This window comes from Panonychus citri, unplaced genomic scaffold (genome assembly GCF_014898815.1).
Source record: "Panonychus citri isolate SS breed McGregor unplaced genomic scaffold, ASM1489881v1 Contig00038, whole genome shotgun sequence".
Taxonomy (NCBI): Eukaryota; Metazoa; Arthropoda; class Arachnida; order Trombidiformes; family Tetranychidae; genus Panonychus; species Panonychus citri.
This window is the reverse complement of record NW_026515443.1, coordinates 68,466-83,026: the sequence shown is the minus strand read 5'-3', so window position 1 is coordinate 83,026 and position 14,561 is coordinate 68,466. Positions and strand designations below refer to the sequence as shown.

At 34.3% G+C, this 14,561-nt stretch overlaps 3 protein-coding genes, 1 long non-coding RNA gene and 1 pseudogene across 4 annotated transcripts; 4 read left to right on the top strand and 1 right to left on the bottom strand.

Annotated features, from left to right (window-relative positions):
- Positions 1-358: 358 nt before the first annotated feature.
- Positions 359-1,141, bottom strand: LOC128397685 (uncharacterized). The gene has a single exon (XM_053358429.1). The coding sequence runs from the start codon at positions 1,139-1,141 to the stop codon at positions 359-361; it is 783 nt and encodes a 260-aa protein (XP_053214404.1).
- A 3,681-nt stretch (positions 1,142-4,822) lies between these two features.
- LOC128397679 (latent-transforming growth factor beta-binding protein 2-like) lies at positions 4,823-9,172 on the top strand. The gene is given in 4 exon segments (XM_053358425.1): positions 4,823-7,464; positions 7,562-7,705; positions 7,801-8,362; positions 8,364-9,172. Coding segments are annotated over 2 exon segments (849 nt in total). The 5' UTR covers positions 4,823-7,464; positions 7,562-7,705; positions 7,801-8,213; the 3' UTR covers positions 9,064-9,172.
- LOC128397684 (protein delta homolog 2-like) lies at positions 7,660-8,147 on the top strand. The gene is made up of 2 exons (XM_053358427.1): positions 7,660-7,705; positions 7,801-8,147. Exons 1-2 carry the CDS (start codon positions 7,660-7,662, stop codon positions 8,145-8,147), a joined length of 393 nt encoding a protein of 130 aa, XP_053214402.1.
- Positions 9,173-9,208: 36 nt separating the features above from the next.
- Positions 9,209-10,123, top strand: LOC128397683 (uncharacterized; annotated as a pseudogene).
- Positions 10,124-11,180: 1,057 nt separating this feature from the next.
- Positions 11,181-13,403, top strand: LOC128397680 (uncharacterized). The gene is made up of 2 exons (XR_008326995.1): positions 11,181-11,869; positions 12,011-13,403. It is a non-coding gene; the product is annotated as an uncharacterized LOC128397680 (long non-coding RNA).
- Positions 13,404-14,561: the final 1,158 nt, after the last annotated feature.

Sequence of the window (14,561 nt, the reverse complement as noted above, 5' to 3'; positions counted from 1 at the left end):
CCACACCCACTTTGGGGGAGGGGAGGGGAGGGGCAAAAAAATTTGCCGCGCGTGCATACATGTTTAAGTGGTATACATATACTTGAATCATTATTCTATCAGTACTGCCAGAGCCCTGTTAGCGTTAACCAGCTAGTACCACGAGGAGGAAGGGTTGGACTTTACTAGCCAATAGGTTAGGTTAGGACTTAGCAACGTTTAGGTTAGGTCAGGATTTTTCAACTAATAGGTTAGGTTAGGAATTATTACAAGGTTGGAGCAGTGTCTTAAAGTGGCCAAGCATCCCGAACCACTTTGACCAGTGCCTCGAATGGCTGGAGACCACTTTTTGAAGACCAACGCCTCCACTGGTATTCAACTAAGTGGTCTGCGAAATCTTCTTCAGGTATTCTCCGGTCCCTGAAGAAGACTCTCGCCGGACGCCAACAGGACTCGATCCTTTGGGTATGAGCACCATTCCTTGGATTAACAAAGTTCTCTTGATGGTTGACCCAATGATGCTCATACCCATGGTGGTGTCATCGGCCACATGGTCTACGATGATCGGGGTAAGGGTCTTTGAGGTCCTAGAATTTCCAGGGCAAACTACCAAGCGTAGATCTTGGGAGCCGTCCTGTATCATACCTAAGACCCAATGACCCTCGATGGTCCGGCCACGGTGGTACTTCCGACGCCCAAACTTGGCTTCGTCCACCTGAACCACGCAGCCAGGCCCACCGATTTTCCCCCGATCATCTTGGTCTTGAAGAAAGGCCATGGTGATTGATTCCCGGATGGCTCGGTACCAATCGGCCGTGGTTCGGGAGCTCACACCGGTCTCTCTATGGGTCACCTCATATGAAGCATCGCAGCTCCACTCAAACATGAGGCGAAGTACTTTGTCAAGGGGCAATTTCGAGTCCTCGAAAATCGACCCTGACGCCGCACTCACCTCAGAAGGTTCAGAGCTGCGATGTTTCGCATGCTTTGGGCACCGAAATGACCCAAAGGGCCCTCTGTTAGGGTAAAACACCATAGGAGCACGGTGCTGTCGGCACTGAACCGAACTAAGGAGGAGTCCGGCCGATTGAGCCCACGCAATCGCCTCCTCCTTAGTTCGGAGAACTCGCTGCTCCAACCAGGTCCTGCTCCACGCAGACATTATGTAAGTGTTAGTGTGTGTGAGAGTGTGAGTGTGAGTGTGAGTGTGAGTGTGAGTGTGAGTGTGAGTGTGAGTGTGAGTGTGAGTGTGAGTGTGAGTGTGAGTGTGAGTGTGAGTGTGAGTGTGAGTGTGAGTGTGAGTGTGAGTGTGAGTGTGAGTGTGAGTGTGAGTGTGAGTGTGAATGTGAGTGTGAGTGTGAGTGTGAGTGTGAATGTGAGTGTGAGTGTGAGTGAAAGTGAAAGTGAAAGTGAGAGCGAGAGAAAGCAAGAATAAAATGAAGAAAAATAAATTTGCAACAGCTTAAATACCCGAAAATATTGCTCACTCAGGGTGCTCCCTCAAATCAGCAGAAGTGACGCCACCTGGTGTCACTGATATGAACCAAAAAGGCGCGAATTACAATTACAATACCAATAATATAGTAAGATCTAATTAAATAAAATTGGAGAATAATTGTTATGTGATCCATCCAAAAATGACCTTGAATAATTTTTTGACCTTGAAAATAATTCTGAGAAATTTTGAATGAAATCTATCACGTCTATCAGCGAATATATGTAAAATAATATTTTGACTAATTTCACCCTTTTATAACTATACACATACATCTTCGATCGAACTGAAAACCAATATATAACATGTTCATAGTCGCATGTATATGTGAAAAATTTTTTATGACCTTAGCCCCTCCCACTTTCATTATACATCGAAGTTGAATATTTTGAATCTTTTCTGTTTACGATTACATTTAATTTACTGTCAACATTAATTGAGTTGTTTGAGTTTCTCTCTCTCTCTCTTTCTCTCTCATTGGAAGACAATTATCGAAATTTGTAAGTGGAACGAGAAAAGAAAGTTCAATGAGAATCTCAGAACTTCTCAGAGCGTTAATTTCAATCATCTTGTTAAAGTTGTTCATTAATGAAGGTATAACAATCGTAGCTGAATATTTATCTGTTTATTTTCTTCCCCTGGAATTGAAATCTGTGATTAAACTTGTAATTCTTTTATATATTCATGGGAAAAGAATTAGAGGAAAAAGAGATTTGATTAGAAAGAATAAAAATTCAGAGAGAAAGAGAGAGAGAGAGAGAAAGTTCCAAGAAGAAGAAAATTAAGATGAACATGAACAACACAGAATTTACTTTAAACTCTCTTATTCTCCCTTTTCTGGAAATTCTGATAACTCACCGAGAATCAGAAATTCTGATTCAAAATAAAGAATAATTTTAATTTTCAAATTATACTAATGGTTCAATTCTCTATCTCTCTCCCTACTATCTATCATATCCACCTTTTTCTCTTAGAACTCTAACCGAAATGTTAAGAGTAGAATCACCATGGAGAATGTAAAATTATGCATACATGGTAAAATGGAATAATATACATAATATAGTAAATAGGATAACATTTAGATACTTTGATTCATTGTCGAACTAATTTTTCATTTTCTCCTGTGAGTGTTTACCAGAATTCTCATAGACAGAAAGAAACACCGAATTCAACTTATTAATATTTTTCCAAGTTTCATTCCGCCATTTTCCCCTTCGAAAACTCAACATCATCAGGGTAATTTGATATTCGATTATTAATGTTCATAAATATACTATACACAATGAGGTTTACAAATCACCTTCTCTCTCTCTCTCTCTCTTTCTCTCATATCAATTCAGTTATCATTATTTATCATTCATGATGACCATGGATAGATAGTAAAAAAAGATGATAAGTTAACAACTGAATTAAAGGAAACCTTTCCAATAATAAACATGGAGAAAACTTTGATTATCATTAAATAAACGATTAATTTTGATTATTTGGTCTATCGAAATGTGAAAGGACATCAGGCCTTTTTGCCTTAGAATTAAAGTATGAAAATTTTTTCAGTTTTTGAGATTTTTGAGCTTATGAGTTAAAACAAATTAACACGTATTTTTTAATTTTTTGATCTGACTCGCGGATTTCGTAAAATTCACCAAAAACGGAAAAATGGTCTGAATTGTTATGTGATCGAATTAATATACTTATATAGCTAATCTTGGTATCAAACGAAAGCTCTTGAGCTGTTCTTTAAGAAAAATATATATTTGCAATTTTTTTGGTGAATTTTACGAAATCCGCGAGTCAGATCAAAAAATTAAAAAATACGTGTTGATTTGTTTTAACTCATAAGCTCAAAAATTAAATAAAATCACTTAAAAAAGTTTAGGCTAAAAACAGTCAAAAATGCCTGATGTCCTTTGAAAATTTACTCTCTTAAAGTGTTTCTCAATGGATTTTAAATTGTTATCAAGTTTGCGAGTTGATAATAATTGTCGACAATTAATATTACTGATTGTTAATGTTGATGTTATTGTTTTTCTGTTGAATATACAGCCACGGACATTAAGTTTCGTACACTTTCAATTAAAGTTGCGCATAGAGTTGGTTATCTAATCAAAATTGATAAAATTTCATAATCTATTGTTGATTATTAGGTTTATTTACATTTTGATTTGTTTTGTTTTGGTTAATTTAGTTTAAATTAAATCTTGAAGTGATGCCCAGGGCTCTAGAAAATGATCTGCGTTTAAAAATCATCGATTTAACATCACAAGGTTTCAGTGTCAGAGAGATAGCTAGTGAACTGGACTTACCAGCATCAACGGTTCAAGGATGGAGGATGAGATACAATCAACGTGGACATTTGAACACATTTTACTCTAACTGTAAGAGGCCTTTCATATTGAATGGCCATCTAAAAGAGTCGATTCTTTTGAAAACGATCGAAGATCCGTTTAAACCCTCTACTAAAATTAACAACGAATTAGATTCAATTGTAACGCCCCGAACGGTCAATAGGTTTTTGAGATCAGAAGGCTATAAGACTCACCATGCGGCTACAAAGCCTAAGCTTAAGACTCAGCATCGTCAACGAAGAGTTGAGTTCGCAATGGTTCACGAATCGTTCGATTGGACGAAGTGTATCTTCGTTGACGAATGTTGTTTCAGTAGTGAAAAAGATGGAATAAAACTAGTCAAAAGGCCTAGAAACTGTCGTTATAACGAAAGTTATGTTAATCAATCTGATCATTGTGGCCGTAAAATTGTTTCAATTTGGGGAGCAGCAGCTTATTCAGGATTAGGTCCATTCGTTTTTCTTGATTCGAGGCTTAACGGACAAACTTATGTAGAAATTTTGGACACGGTTGGTGTTGAATTAATTAAGGAAAGATTTGGGACTAACGAATGCTTTTGGGTTGAAGACAATTGTCCCGCTCATCGATCTTCGTTAGTTCGTGAATGGTTTGAATGTGCAAATGCGTTACATCAGATCAATGTAACGCTTTTGAGCCTACCCGCTTACTCTCCTGATCTCAACCCTATTGAAAACGTTTAAGGTGATCTTAAATATGAATTTTTATATTCTAATTGTTCAATTGATTCTATTGATGAAATGAAATTGAATATTAAGCTAAATTGGGACTCAAAAAAAAAATAATTGTGACTATTTCAAGTCCTTTGTTGATTCACTACCCGAAAGACTGCAAGATGTAATAGAGCAAGATGGTTTTCCAACAAGATTTTGATTAAATGAAATTGATAAATAAAATTGATAAGATAACCAACTCTATGCGCAACTTTAATTGAAAGTGTACGAAACTTAATGTCCGTGGCTGTACAACTAACTTGATAATTTACATATTCCTATGGGCTAAGTTGTTTATCTTTGCTGATATTTGAACAATCACAAAATAAGATAGATAATCAATCTTATCAGAATCTGAATGGAATGACATTAATTCAAAGATATAACACTTTCTAATAATAATCACATTGAGTAGTTTTTGTTTTGTTCAGAATGAACCACAATCTTATGCAAATTGTACCTATTAGTATGTTAATCAGAACTAATGTCATTCAGATAATTTTCCTTCAATACAACTGGACTTTATATCTTTCTCATTGAGTTGATGGTGAAGATGAAGAAATGACTGAGAGATAAAAAGAGGAAGAAAGAGAGAGAGAGAGAGTAAGAAAAGGGATTCTCTCTAGTAAAACTATTAGCTGAGAGAAGCATTTTCATGGTATTCAATGGATATTCATGATGATGGTGATTATAATCGTTCTCATGATAATGTTATTGAAAATATAGAATTTGGAACTTTCTTTCTTTATGTAATTGTAACAATTAACTTGATTCTTATTTGAGATGTAATTTGACAGACAAAGTTTCATTCAATTTTTTGCTATTCCATGTAATCAGCTGATCCATGGCAATTGATTTTTACCATAATCATGGTTTGATAATCAGAGTAAATTTCATCATCATAATGGGAAGGAATTGTTATTATATAACAAGAAGCAGAAGGAAACTAAAAGAAGAAGAAAATGCAAGGATGATGAAGGAAGAAAAATTCTCCATGGCAACGAAATATTCAGTTTACATGATGATGATGATCAGTGTCACTAACATGAAATGAAATTTCACCTCTTCATCTTCATCCTAAGCCACAATAACAACAGCTTCAGATGATAACAAGATGATGAGAATGATGATGATGAGTAAGTGTGTGGTTATCATGAATTTTTTTTCTCTCTCATGGAAAAAGGAAACTTTCCATTTTTCTGGAAGAAAATCAATAAAATAGTAATCTGGTGGTTAATTGGTAAGGTTTGAATGGATTTTACAATTTAACTAATTTCCAATATAATTATCAAGCTTTTCTTGGTATTCCGTTTGCTGAGCCACCGTTGGGAATTAAACGATTCCAATTACCAGAGTATTTTAATTCAACTTGGTTAAAACCATATCAGGCCACTTATTTTCGAGATGGTTGTGCTCAAAAGTCCTGTTGCCGGTGTTTTATCATATTCATGGGTCTGGAAATACTTCAAGTCCAGGATCAATGCCGGATTTTCAGGGTGAATCTTGACTACGACTCAGAAGATTATTGTTGTTAATTCAAATTATCGACTTGGAGCTTTTAGATTTGCTTTTGGTGAACATGATGAAATGCCAGGTAATCTCGGCATTTATGATACCCTTATGGTACTAAAATGGATCCACGATAATATAAGGTCATTTGGTGGAGATCCTGATCGTGTAACATTAACTGGTCTAAGTGCGGGATCCAAAATGGTTTCAATAATCTCAAGTTTAGCCATTGTATTCACGATTAATTATGATGAGTGGATCAGCGACTAATCAAATTCACATGGATTCCCATGAAACTGGTACTATGAAGACTAAATTCTTGGCACGAAAGGTTAATTGTTTAAGTGTTGGTGATGAATTAAATTCTTCTACTAAAATTGTCAATGGAGACAATTGATTGTTTGAAGAAAGTATCAACTGATGATCTGGTACAAGCTCAAATTTCAAAGGAAATCAATGGAATCGGAGCTTCAGAAATTACAGCTTTTCTACCAGTTTATGGAACCAAGTTAATTCCTAATCCACCAATGGTTAATCACGCTAATCATATTGAAGATAATCAAAATGTACCCATGCTTTTCGGCTCTGAACAAGACGAGGCTTCAATGTTAATAACAGAAGCGTAAGGTAATTATACAGATCCAGTGGTGGTGCTTTTTTCACTGTAGATGAAGATGTTAATCCTTAAGATAATGGTTGTGATGGGTAGGTGTTGGTTGATGGGGATAAAGCCAAGAAAAAGATGACACAAATTATACCATAATATCATCTAACACAACAATTGAAACAATGGTAAATGATAAAGTAAAGTAAGTGAAATTAAGTTAATTGTAATTAAGAAAAGGGGTAAAAGTAACAACAATCAGAAAGAAAAAGAACAAACCAGAAAACGAACAATACTAGCGCCATCTATTGAATTCGAAATAAAGTTAAGGTTAATTTTCTGTTGATCGATGTTGGTTTTTGTGGAAGAGACATTCGTACGTAATCTGCGTACGTAAATAATCAGATTTATTTAAAAGTATTGAAAAAACTTGTGTTAAACAAGACAATAGTTAAAAAACAATAGTTAAAAAACAATTGTTAAAAATTAAATTAAATTAGTTAGGAATCGATAGAATCGGATACAAACATCTGATAATATCAATTCCATCTGGCGTATGAATAGACTTAATCGGTTTTTGTTCGTTTATTGTTTATCTTTTCAGTTTCTCTTTTTTCTCTATTATAATTAATTAGCGAGGAAGACGAAATGTTCCCCCTAGTGTATTACGACGAATGTCAACCTCAACATGGTCTACAACAACTTCTGCCGCCGGAATGCAACATTGGAACCTGAGCCTTCACATAAAAGATGCACCAACTCCCGTTCAGCCCAAAGTCCAAATTCACCCTCATTTTTAAGGTTAGAATTGTGATTTTTTTTTCTTTAAATTGTCTTGTATTGGCTTCTATTTTTAGATTCTAAGTAAATTCTGAATATGTATGTGTTTCCTTTTCAGTCCATCTGAAAAAGCACCAGTTGAAGGAGGTTGATCATTTTCTACAACAGCTCTTCCGTTGGGCGCTTTGTCTCATCACACATGTTACAGTTTCCATGATGCTGATTGTAAAGACGATCAAAAATGTAACCCAAGAATGTTATGGTAAGTTAATTGTTGACGAAATTTTTAATTCGACTAATAATCTATTAATCAATTTTCTTTCCTCTTGATTTTTTGTTTTTTCCTAATTTCTCTAGATGTTTGTACTAAATCTGGAATATGTGGTAAAGGTGCTTTATGCCGATCATTAAACTCCAAAGCCGAATGTGAATGTTTACCTGGACATCGGGGAAATCCTTATGTTGAATGTTCAATTCGTGATTACTGCTCATTGCCCTCTGATTGTCCAGGTAATTTACTTTGCCTTGAGCAATATTGTGGTTGTCCTTATCCATACGAGCAGAGGTCATCTTTCTGTGTCCTTTCAAGTCTTAATTGTACCACAACGAATCCCTGTCCAAAAGATCAAACCTGCATCTATGATGGTCAAGGTGATAAAACTGGTTATTGTGCTTGTCCAAAGGGTTTCATGATGACCCTTTAAGGTACTTGTCGGGATTACAATGAGTGCGAGGAAAAAGCTTTCCCATGTGGGCCTGGTGCTAAGTGTATGAATAAACTTGGTTCATACGATTGTCGCTGTCCAACTGGTACTTTAGGTGATCCATTTGTCGCTGGTTGTTTAACTGAACAACGATTGAAACATTGTTTCCATGATTCTGATTGTCCGGGTGATCGTTCATGTATTGAATTTGAATGTCGATTCTTGTTTAACCTCTAACAAATGTGGACAAAACGCCATTTGTTACATGGAGGGACATCGACGAAAATGTAAATGTCGACCTGGTTTCTCTGGTAATCCAGCGGAAATTTGTCGACCCATTGCCGATTGTGTCACCTATTCGGGTTGTCCAGGTAATTTGGCCTGTCTTCGTGATCATCGGTGTGGTTGTCCTCTTGAATTTAATCGGGTTCTCGATTATTGTGTACGATTTATTAATAGTTACAATTGTTCAACAACCAATCCATGTCCAGATAATCAAGAATGTATCTATTCGGGCACCGAATCGGGTTTCTGTGTTTGCCCTCGAGGGTTTACCCTTCGTCCTGATGGTGTTTGCGATGATATCAACGAGTGTAACGAGAAAAATATCTGCGGTCCTCATGCCTCTTGTGTTAATCGACTTGGTACTTATGAGTGTCGATGTGCCGCTGGTTATCAAGGTGAAGATCCTTATCGAGATGGTTGTACCTTAATGTCCAAAGAACCACCGGGATGTTCAGGTGACCAAGATTGTCTATCAACCAAGAAATGTGATTTCTCTAATGTTTCGATCCTTGTACAACTCGAGATGAAAATCGTTGCGGTGCAAACGCACTTTGCTCAACATCTAATCACATTGTCTCTTGTTCTTGTCCATCTGGTTTCGAGGGTAATCCAAATAAACTGTGCTCAATGATTCAAGTATTTTACATGTAAAGACCAATCTTTTTTTCTTTCTCCTTTGCTCTGTGATGATTACACCTAATTCACGGCCATTCACTAATTCCTATTATTCTTTTTTTATCTTCTCTCTACCTCAGTGAGGAAAGGAGACAATTTAATATCCCGGTGAATGGACGGTAACTCTTGGCTTCAACGTTTCCATGATAACAACTTCCGGAATAATTGCCAAGACTGGACCACCGCCGACATGTTTAATGTCCATCACCTCAATTGGTGGTAAAGAGGTCATTTCCGCACAGATTGGTGACGATTTACTACTCAAGGTCGACGTTCAACCCGATTGTAAGTTGGAATTGAATATTATCATTTTGAGATCATTTTTCCGTTGAATAAGTTTACTAATTTGTACTTTTTTTCCTCTCTCTCTCTCTCTCTCGATTAATTAATCCAGTTATTTACGGTGGATTTGCTCGTAGTTGTGTGGCCAAAACAATGGAAGATGAAGGTGAATTCCAATACGAAGTGACCTATGCGAATGGGTGTGCTACCGATCCATCGATATTCGGTAACTGGGAATATGATACTCATAAGAAACAATTGATGGCTCGTTTTAACGCCTTTAAATTCCCGTCAAATAACAACCTACGATTCCAACCTCGACTTCGATACCTAACATTCGTGTTTGCTTTGGTTCTAGTCCACCGGTTAACTGTGATGGTGTCGATGCTTATGGTAAACGTCGTCGTCGTGGTGTTAAAGATGAAGTTCTATTAGCTGATGCATTCAAAGAAGGTGCCCTTCGAGAGGAGATAATGGTCCAATCGAATGCTATTCTTACCTTTGAGAAACGTGATCCACAACTATCAGCATCTTTGGAAGATCAAAGGCTCGAAGACGCTGACCTTTGCCATCTCATGTTGGCTTATGGCCTATCGACGTAAACCAAGGAGACCTGGTCCCTTAATCCATCCACCCGATTTCCCTAATCCCTTACACTTCACCTGAACATGTAGCTGAACCCTCACCTGGTTATTATCATGAATCACACCTTTGAGTTTAACTCAAATCAAATAGTTTAATTAACTCACTCACTTTATCATCCTCATCTTCATCTCTCTCTCTCTCTAATTGCCTATCACAATACCTTTTAATCATCATCCCCATGAAAAAAAGATGGGAGATTAATGAGATTCAAAGTCATTCTTAATCATCATCAACACAATATTTCACTAAAGAAACTCATTAATCCAAATCATCATCATCATCACCACTAATCATCAATCAAATGATGAAAGGAATCACAATTTAACAGAAACTCACATTCCGTCCAAATAGTAATTGATTGAGTATCGATTCTAATTACGCTCAAAGTTATTATTTTAGTTAATGAGCTAATTAAGAAAAGTATTAATTAAATTAGCACTTTTATTATCAATGAAAATGTAAACACAATTTAATTGTTTACATTAACAGTCACCAACTTTTTGGCTGTTTCATCGTCCAGACAAAATCAATTGGAAACAATTACCAATAAGCATTAATAATTATGTAAATGATAATTAATTACTAATTGTAACTATTTGAAAGAAAATCAAGATTAATCAAAATTGATTATTTGTAATAATTGTCAATGGTTATCGGGAGAATCGCAGATAAATTATCTCTTCCTAATTTCTCCGTTACAACGAAACCCTTTCGTACCCTTTTGTAATCCTAATCCCTTTTTTGTCTTGATCTAATTAACTCACCCCACCCTGACTCTCTTTCTCTTTAAAATTATTTTTGTATACAGCCAAACGAAATGAGTTTGAGGGTAATTTTTTATCAGAATCTTCACCAGAAGCATCATCAGAGTCAACACCAGAAGCATCACCAGAAGCATCACCAGAAGCATCATCAGATTCATCACCAGAGGCATTATCAGAGTCAACACCAGAATCATCATCAAAATCTTCATCAGAATCGTTATCAGAATAATTATTACTTTTTTTTACAATTTGATTTATTGGTTTAATCATCGCTAGGATTTGCATGGATTCTAATTGCAATTAGGATGTTTATATGATTCATGAACTTGTATTAATTAAGGTGATGATGTTGATTGAAGCGAATCAATTTGAATTGAAATTGAATTGAAATGCATGGTTTGTTAATTGTCAAACAATAATAATTATCTAATCACAATTATATCACTAATTCAAGGACATGGAATGATTAAAATTCAAGATCAATTAATTATTATCCTTTTTCACTTTCACAATGATATTTTATTTGTTAATTATAATCATCACCCGATAGTTACAACAATTAATTGTGTTTCTTTTTTCTGGTGTTTTGTTGATTCTCATATTATTGATTGTGAGATTTTTTCTTGTACATATTTTTAACAATCAAGATTATCGAATTGATATGATTAACTGACAAGAGAGTAATTGATTGATCAAGAGGATGCTAATCGTTACCCGATTTGGTAACAAAAAACTCCTATTGATCAATCAATTCATCTCTTGTCAATTAAACATCTTCATCATCATCTTAAGGGAAAAGTAATTACCAAAAAAAGGATTGATAAGATACTGGAGAGGATTAAGTTATCTTGGTTTTAGTGAGCAAGAAATTGATCATCAGATGAAAAAGAACGAGAAAACAACAAGATGATGATGATAATGTAAAGAAAAGACTTTAGCATCTTGATTTCTTTTTCTGATTATCTTCAAGAGTCTATGAAAGTTACAAGGTATGAATAGAAACAACTACAAAATGATGAGTTAACATTCATCTTCACCTTTAACTCTCACTTATATAAGATACTCACTCAGGTAACTTTGGAATTACCTTTTTTCTTTACCATCATTATCATCCTCATCATTATTTGGTCCAATTATAAGTCTACATCTTCACTATTTATCCCTTATTTTTAAATTGTTTTTAATAATTTCTTTCTTCTATTCTTTTTACAGGTAAATTCATTCTTCCTGAAACTTGGAAATTACTCTTAACTTTATGACGATAAAAACAGTAAAGAAAGAGGAAGAAGATGAACTTTTTCTCTTGTCATCTCTTTCTTTCTTTCTCTCTTCATCTTTTCAGCTGAAGAGATACTGTAGTTTCAAATCTTCATTAGATTTGATTGTTCACAATTGAAACGTGTGGTTTGGCTTAACACGTTCATGATTCTTAATCATCATCATTACATTGGAAGTACTGATCTGAATGAAGATGATGATGATTGTTGAATAACGAAGAGTTTGACAATCAACTAGAAATTTGTTAATTTGTCCTTGTAATACAAATAACCACAATTAACTTTTACTGTCAATATTTTAATCAAACGGATTGTAATTAAAGTTTTCATCTGTAAATCCAATTGATAGTTTGTTTCAATATCTCAACAATTATTATTTTATTTGCAACTTTAGTTAGCTGTTAGTTGTTATTTATTATTACAATTTAATTATCAGAAGTGGATTAAATTTGATTTGCAACAAATAATAATTAAAAGGTTAATCTACTTCCTTAGATGGATTGGATGATGAGATTAACTTTAATTGTTAATTTGTAATCTAATTTTGCTTACCAACAATCTCAAAATGAGAATGAAAAATTAAAATATTGATTATAATTGTTGCAATGATTGCAATTAAAGTTCCTACGCAACTGAGTTATTTGATCAATGATAATGATGAACACAATATTCTGCTCGAAATAAACAACAACAATCAAAAGTTAATCGTGTTACAATTAATTTTGATTTAATATAACTACTACCTGGTGGTTAACCTAATCATTTATTGATTACCAATTGATTGTTGATGATTTATTGGTGAAAGTTAATATTAACTGTCTCTGCTCAATTGTTCATTTGATTGATTGATTCAACTCTATGCTCAACTTTGTTTGAAAGTGTACGAAACTTAATGTCTGAAGCTGTATATTAGCAACAGTGTTACCAATTACCATCATATCTTCATCTTCGTCTTCATCTTCATCTTCATCTTCATCTTCATCTTTTCTACCTTTCATTCCACTCTCTCAACGAATAAGTAAAGAGAAAGCCTCCCGTTTTCTGTTCTCCTTCCTTGTATCGAATATCGTAATCCTCATAATCGTTTACAACTAATGACAAGAAGAAAAGAAAAGAACATCCATTCACCCTCAGGGTTAAGGTCATTGTGAGCCGAATGGAAGAGAAAGAAAATTTTGTTAGTTTTCTAATCTAATCGATCTACGATCAATTATAGTCAAGTACCCAAAACTAAATTATGAACAATAAGATGATCACTTATTAACAATAAAGATAATACAGTTAATAGATTTTAAAATCGAAGAACTAAATTCATGGAATATGAACAATATTTCTCTGTTTAATCTCATCTTTATCCTGAATGAATGTCATAGAAGTGAGTGAGTGAGTGAGTGAGTGAGTGAGAGAGAGAGAGAGAGAGAGAGAGAGAGAGAGATGAAAGCGATTTGATTACAAACAATCAAAGGAATTATCTTGTTGTTACTCAACAATGTTTATCAATTAAACGAAATCAAGAATCAAATGATTGTTAACAATCAGGAAATTTGATTCTTTGACATGGTAATCAGTTTTATTCTCAAGTGAACCTGTTCATGAAAATGAATAATTCAGTGATTATTAGTTAATCTTTTGTCTCATCAATTACTTTCCAATCTTTATGATGATTAAGCTTAAGATTAATGATGACTATGATCATGTTGATTAAGCTTAAGATTAGTTTAGACTTGAGATTAAAAGGATTTAACTGGTAAATCCAATTCAAAGTTAATTTTTTGATAACTGGACCGTGGTCAGTTTGATAAACATTGTAAATTTGTCCGATCAAATTAAAAACGTAACATTGAAATCAACAATTAAGTAAATATTGACACATTAAGATGAGGATAAGGATCAAATTTAAAGATACAGAAAATGATAAATTTTAATCACAGTGAAACATTTAAATTGTATGCGATCAACTAACTAACTCAACTAACACTCGCTAATTCAGCAATTAAATATGAATAAATAACAATCATAATAATCGGCAAATTGCTGGACAAATGAACAATCTAAATAATAGGAATCGTTTCAATGGAGTGAAACCTTCCGTTGATTATGGTGGAGAGACTCATATTTATCAAGGTAATTTGCATGGTTAATAAACGAATACCTTGTTAATTGTTGAGATTCTAAAATCTATCTGATCTCTGAAGAAATTGTAATGTGTATTGCTAATTGTTTGATTGTCAAACTCTCCAAACTATAAGGATTCTAATTCACCTTATCCCAATTTACTAATAACCGATTAACATTTAACTTGATCAATTTTCATTTTCTCTTAAATTATCAATTGAAAATCAAACTAATCAAATATTGTGTATATACTTGGACCAGTTGGACTTGGATTATATCGGAGGAAAAGAGGATGACAACAATCAAGCAATTAAATCAATGGGTAACATGAGAAGTCACAATCAAGGAAATTATGCCAATTTATCGCAATC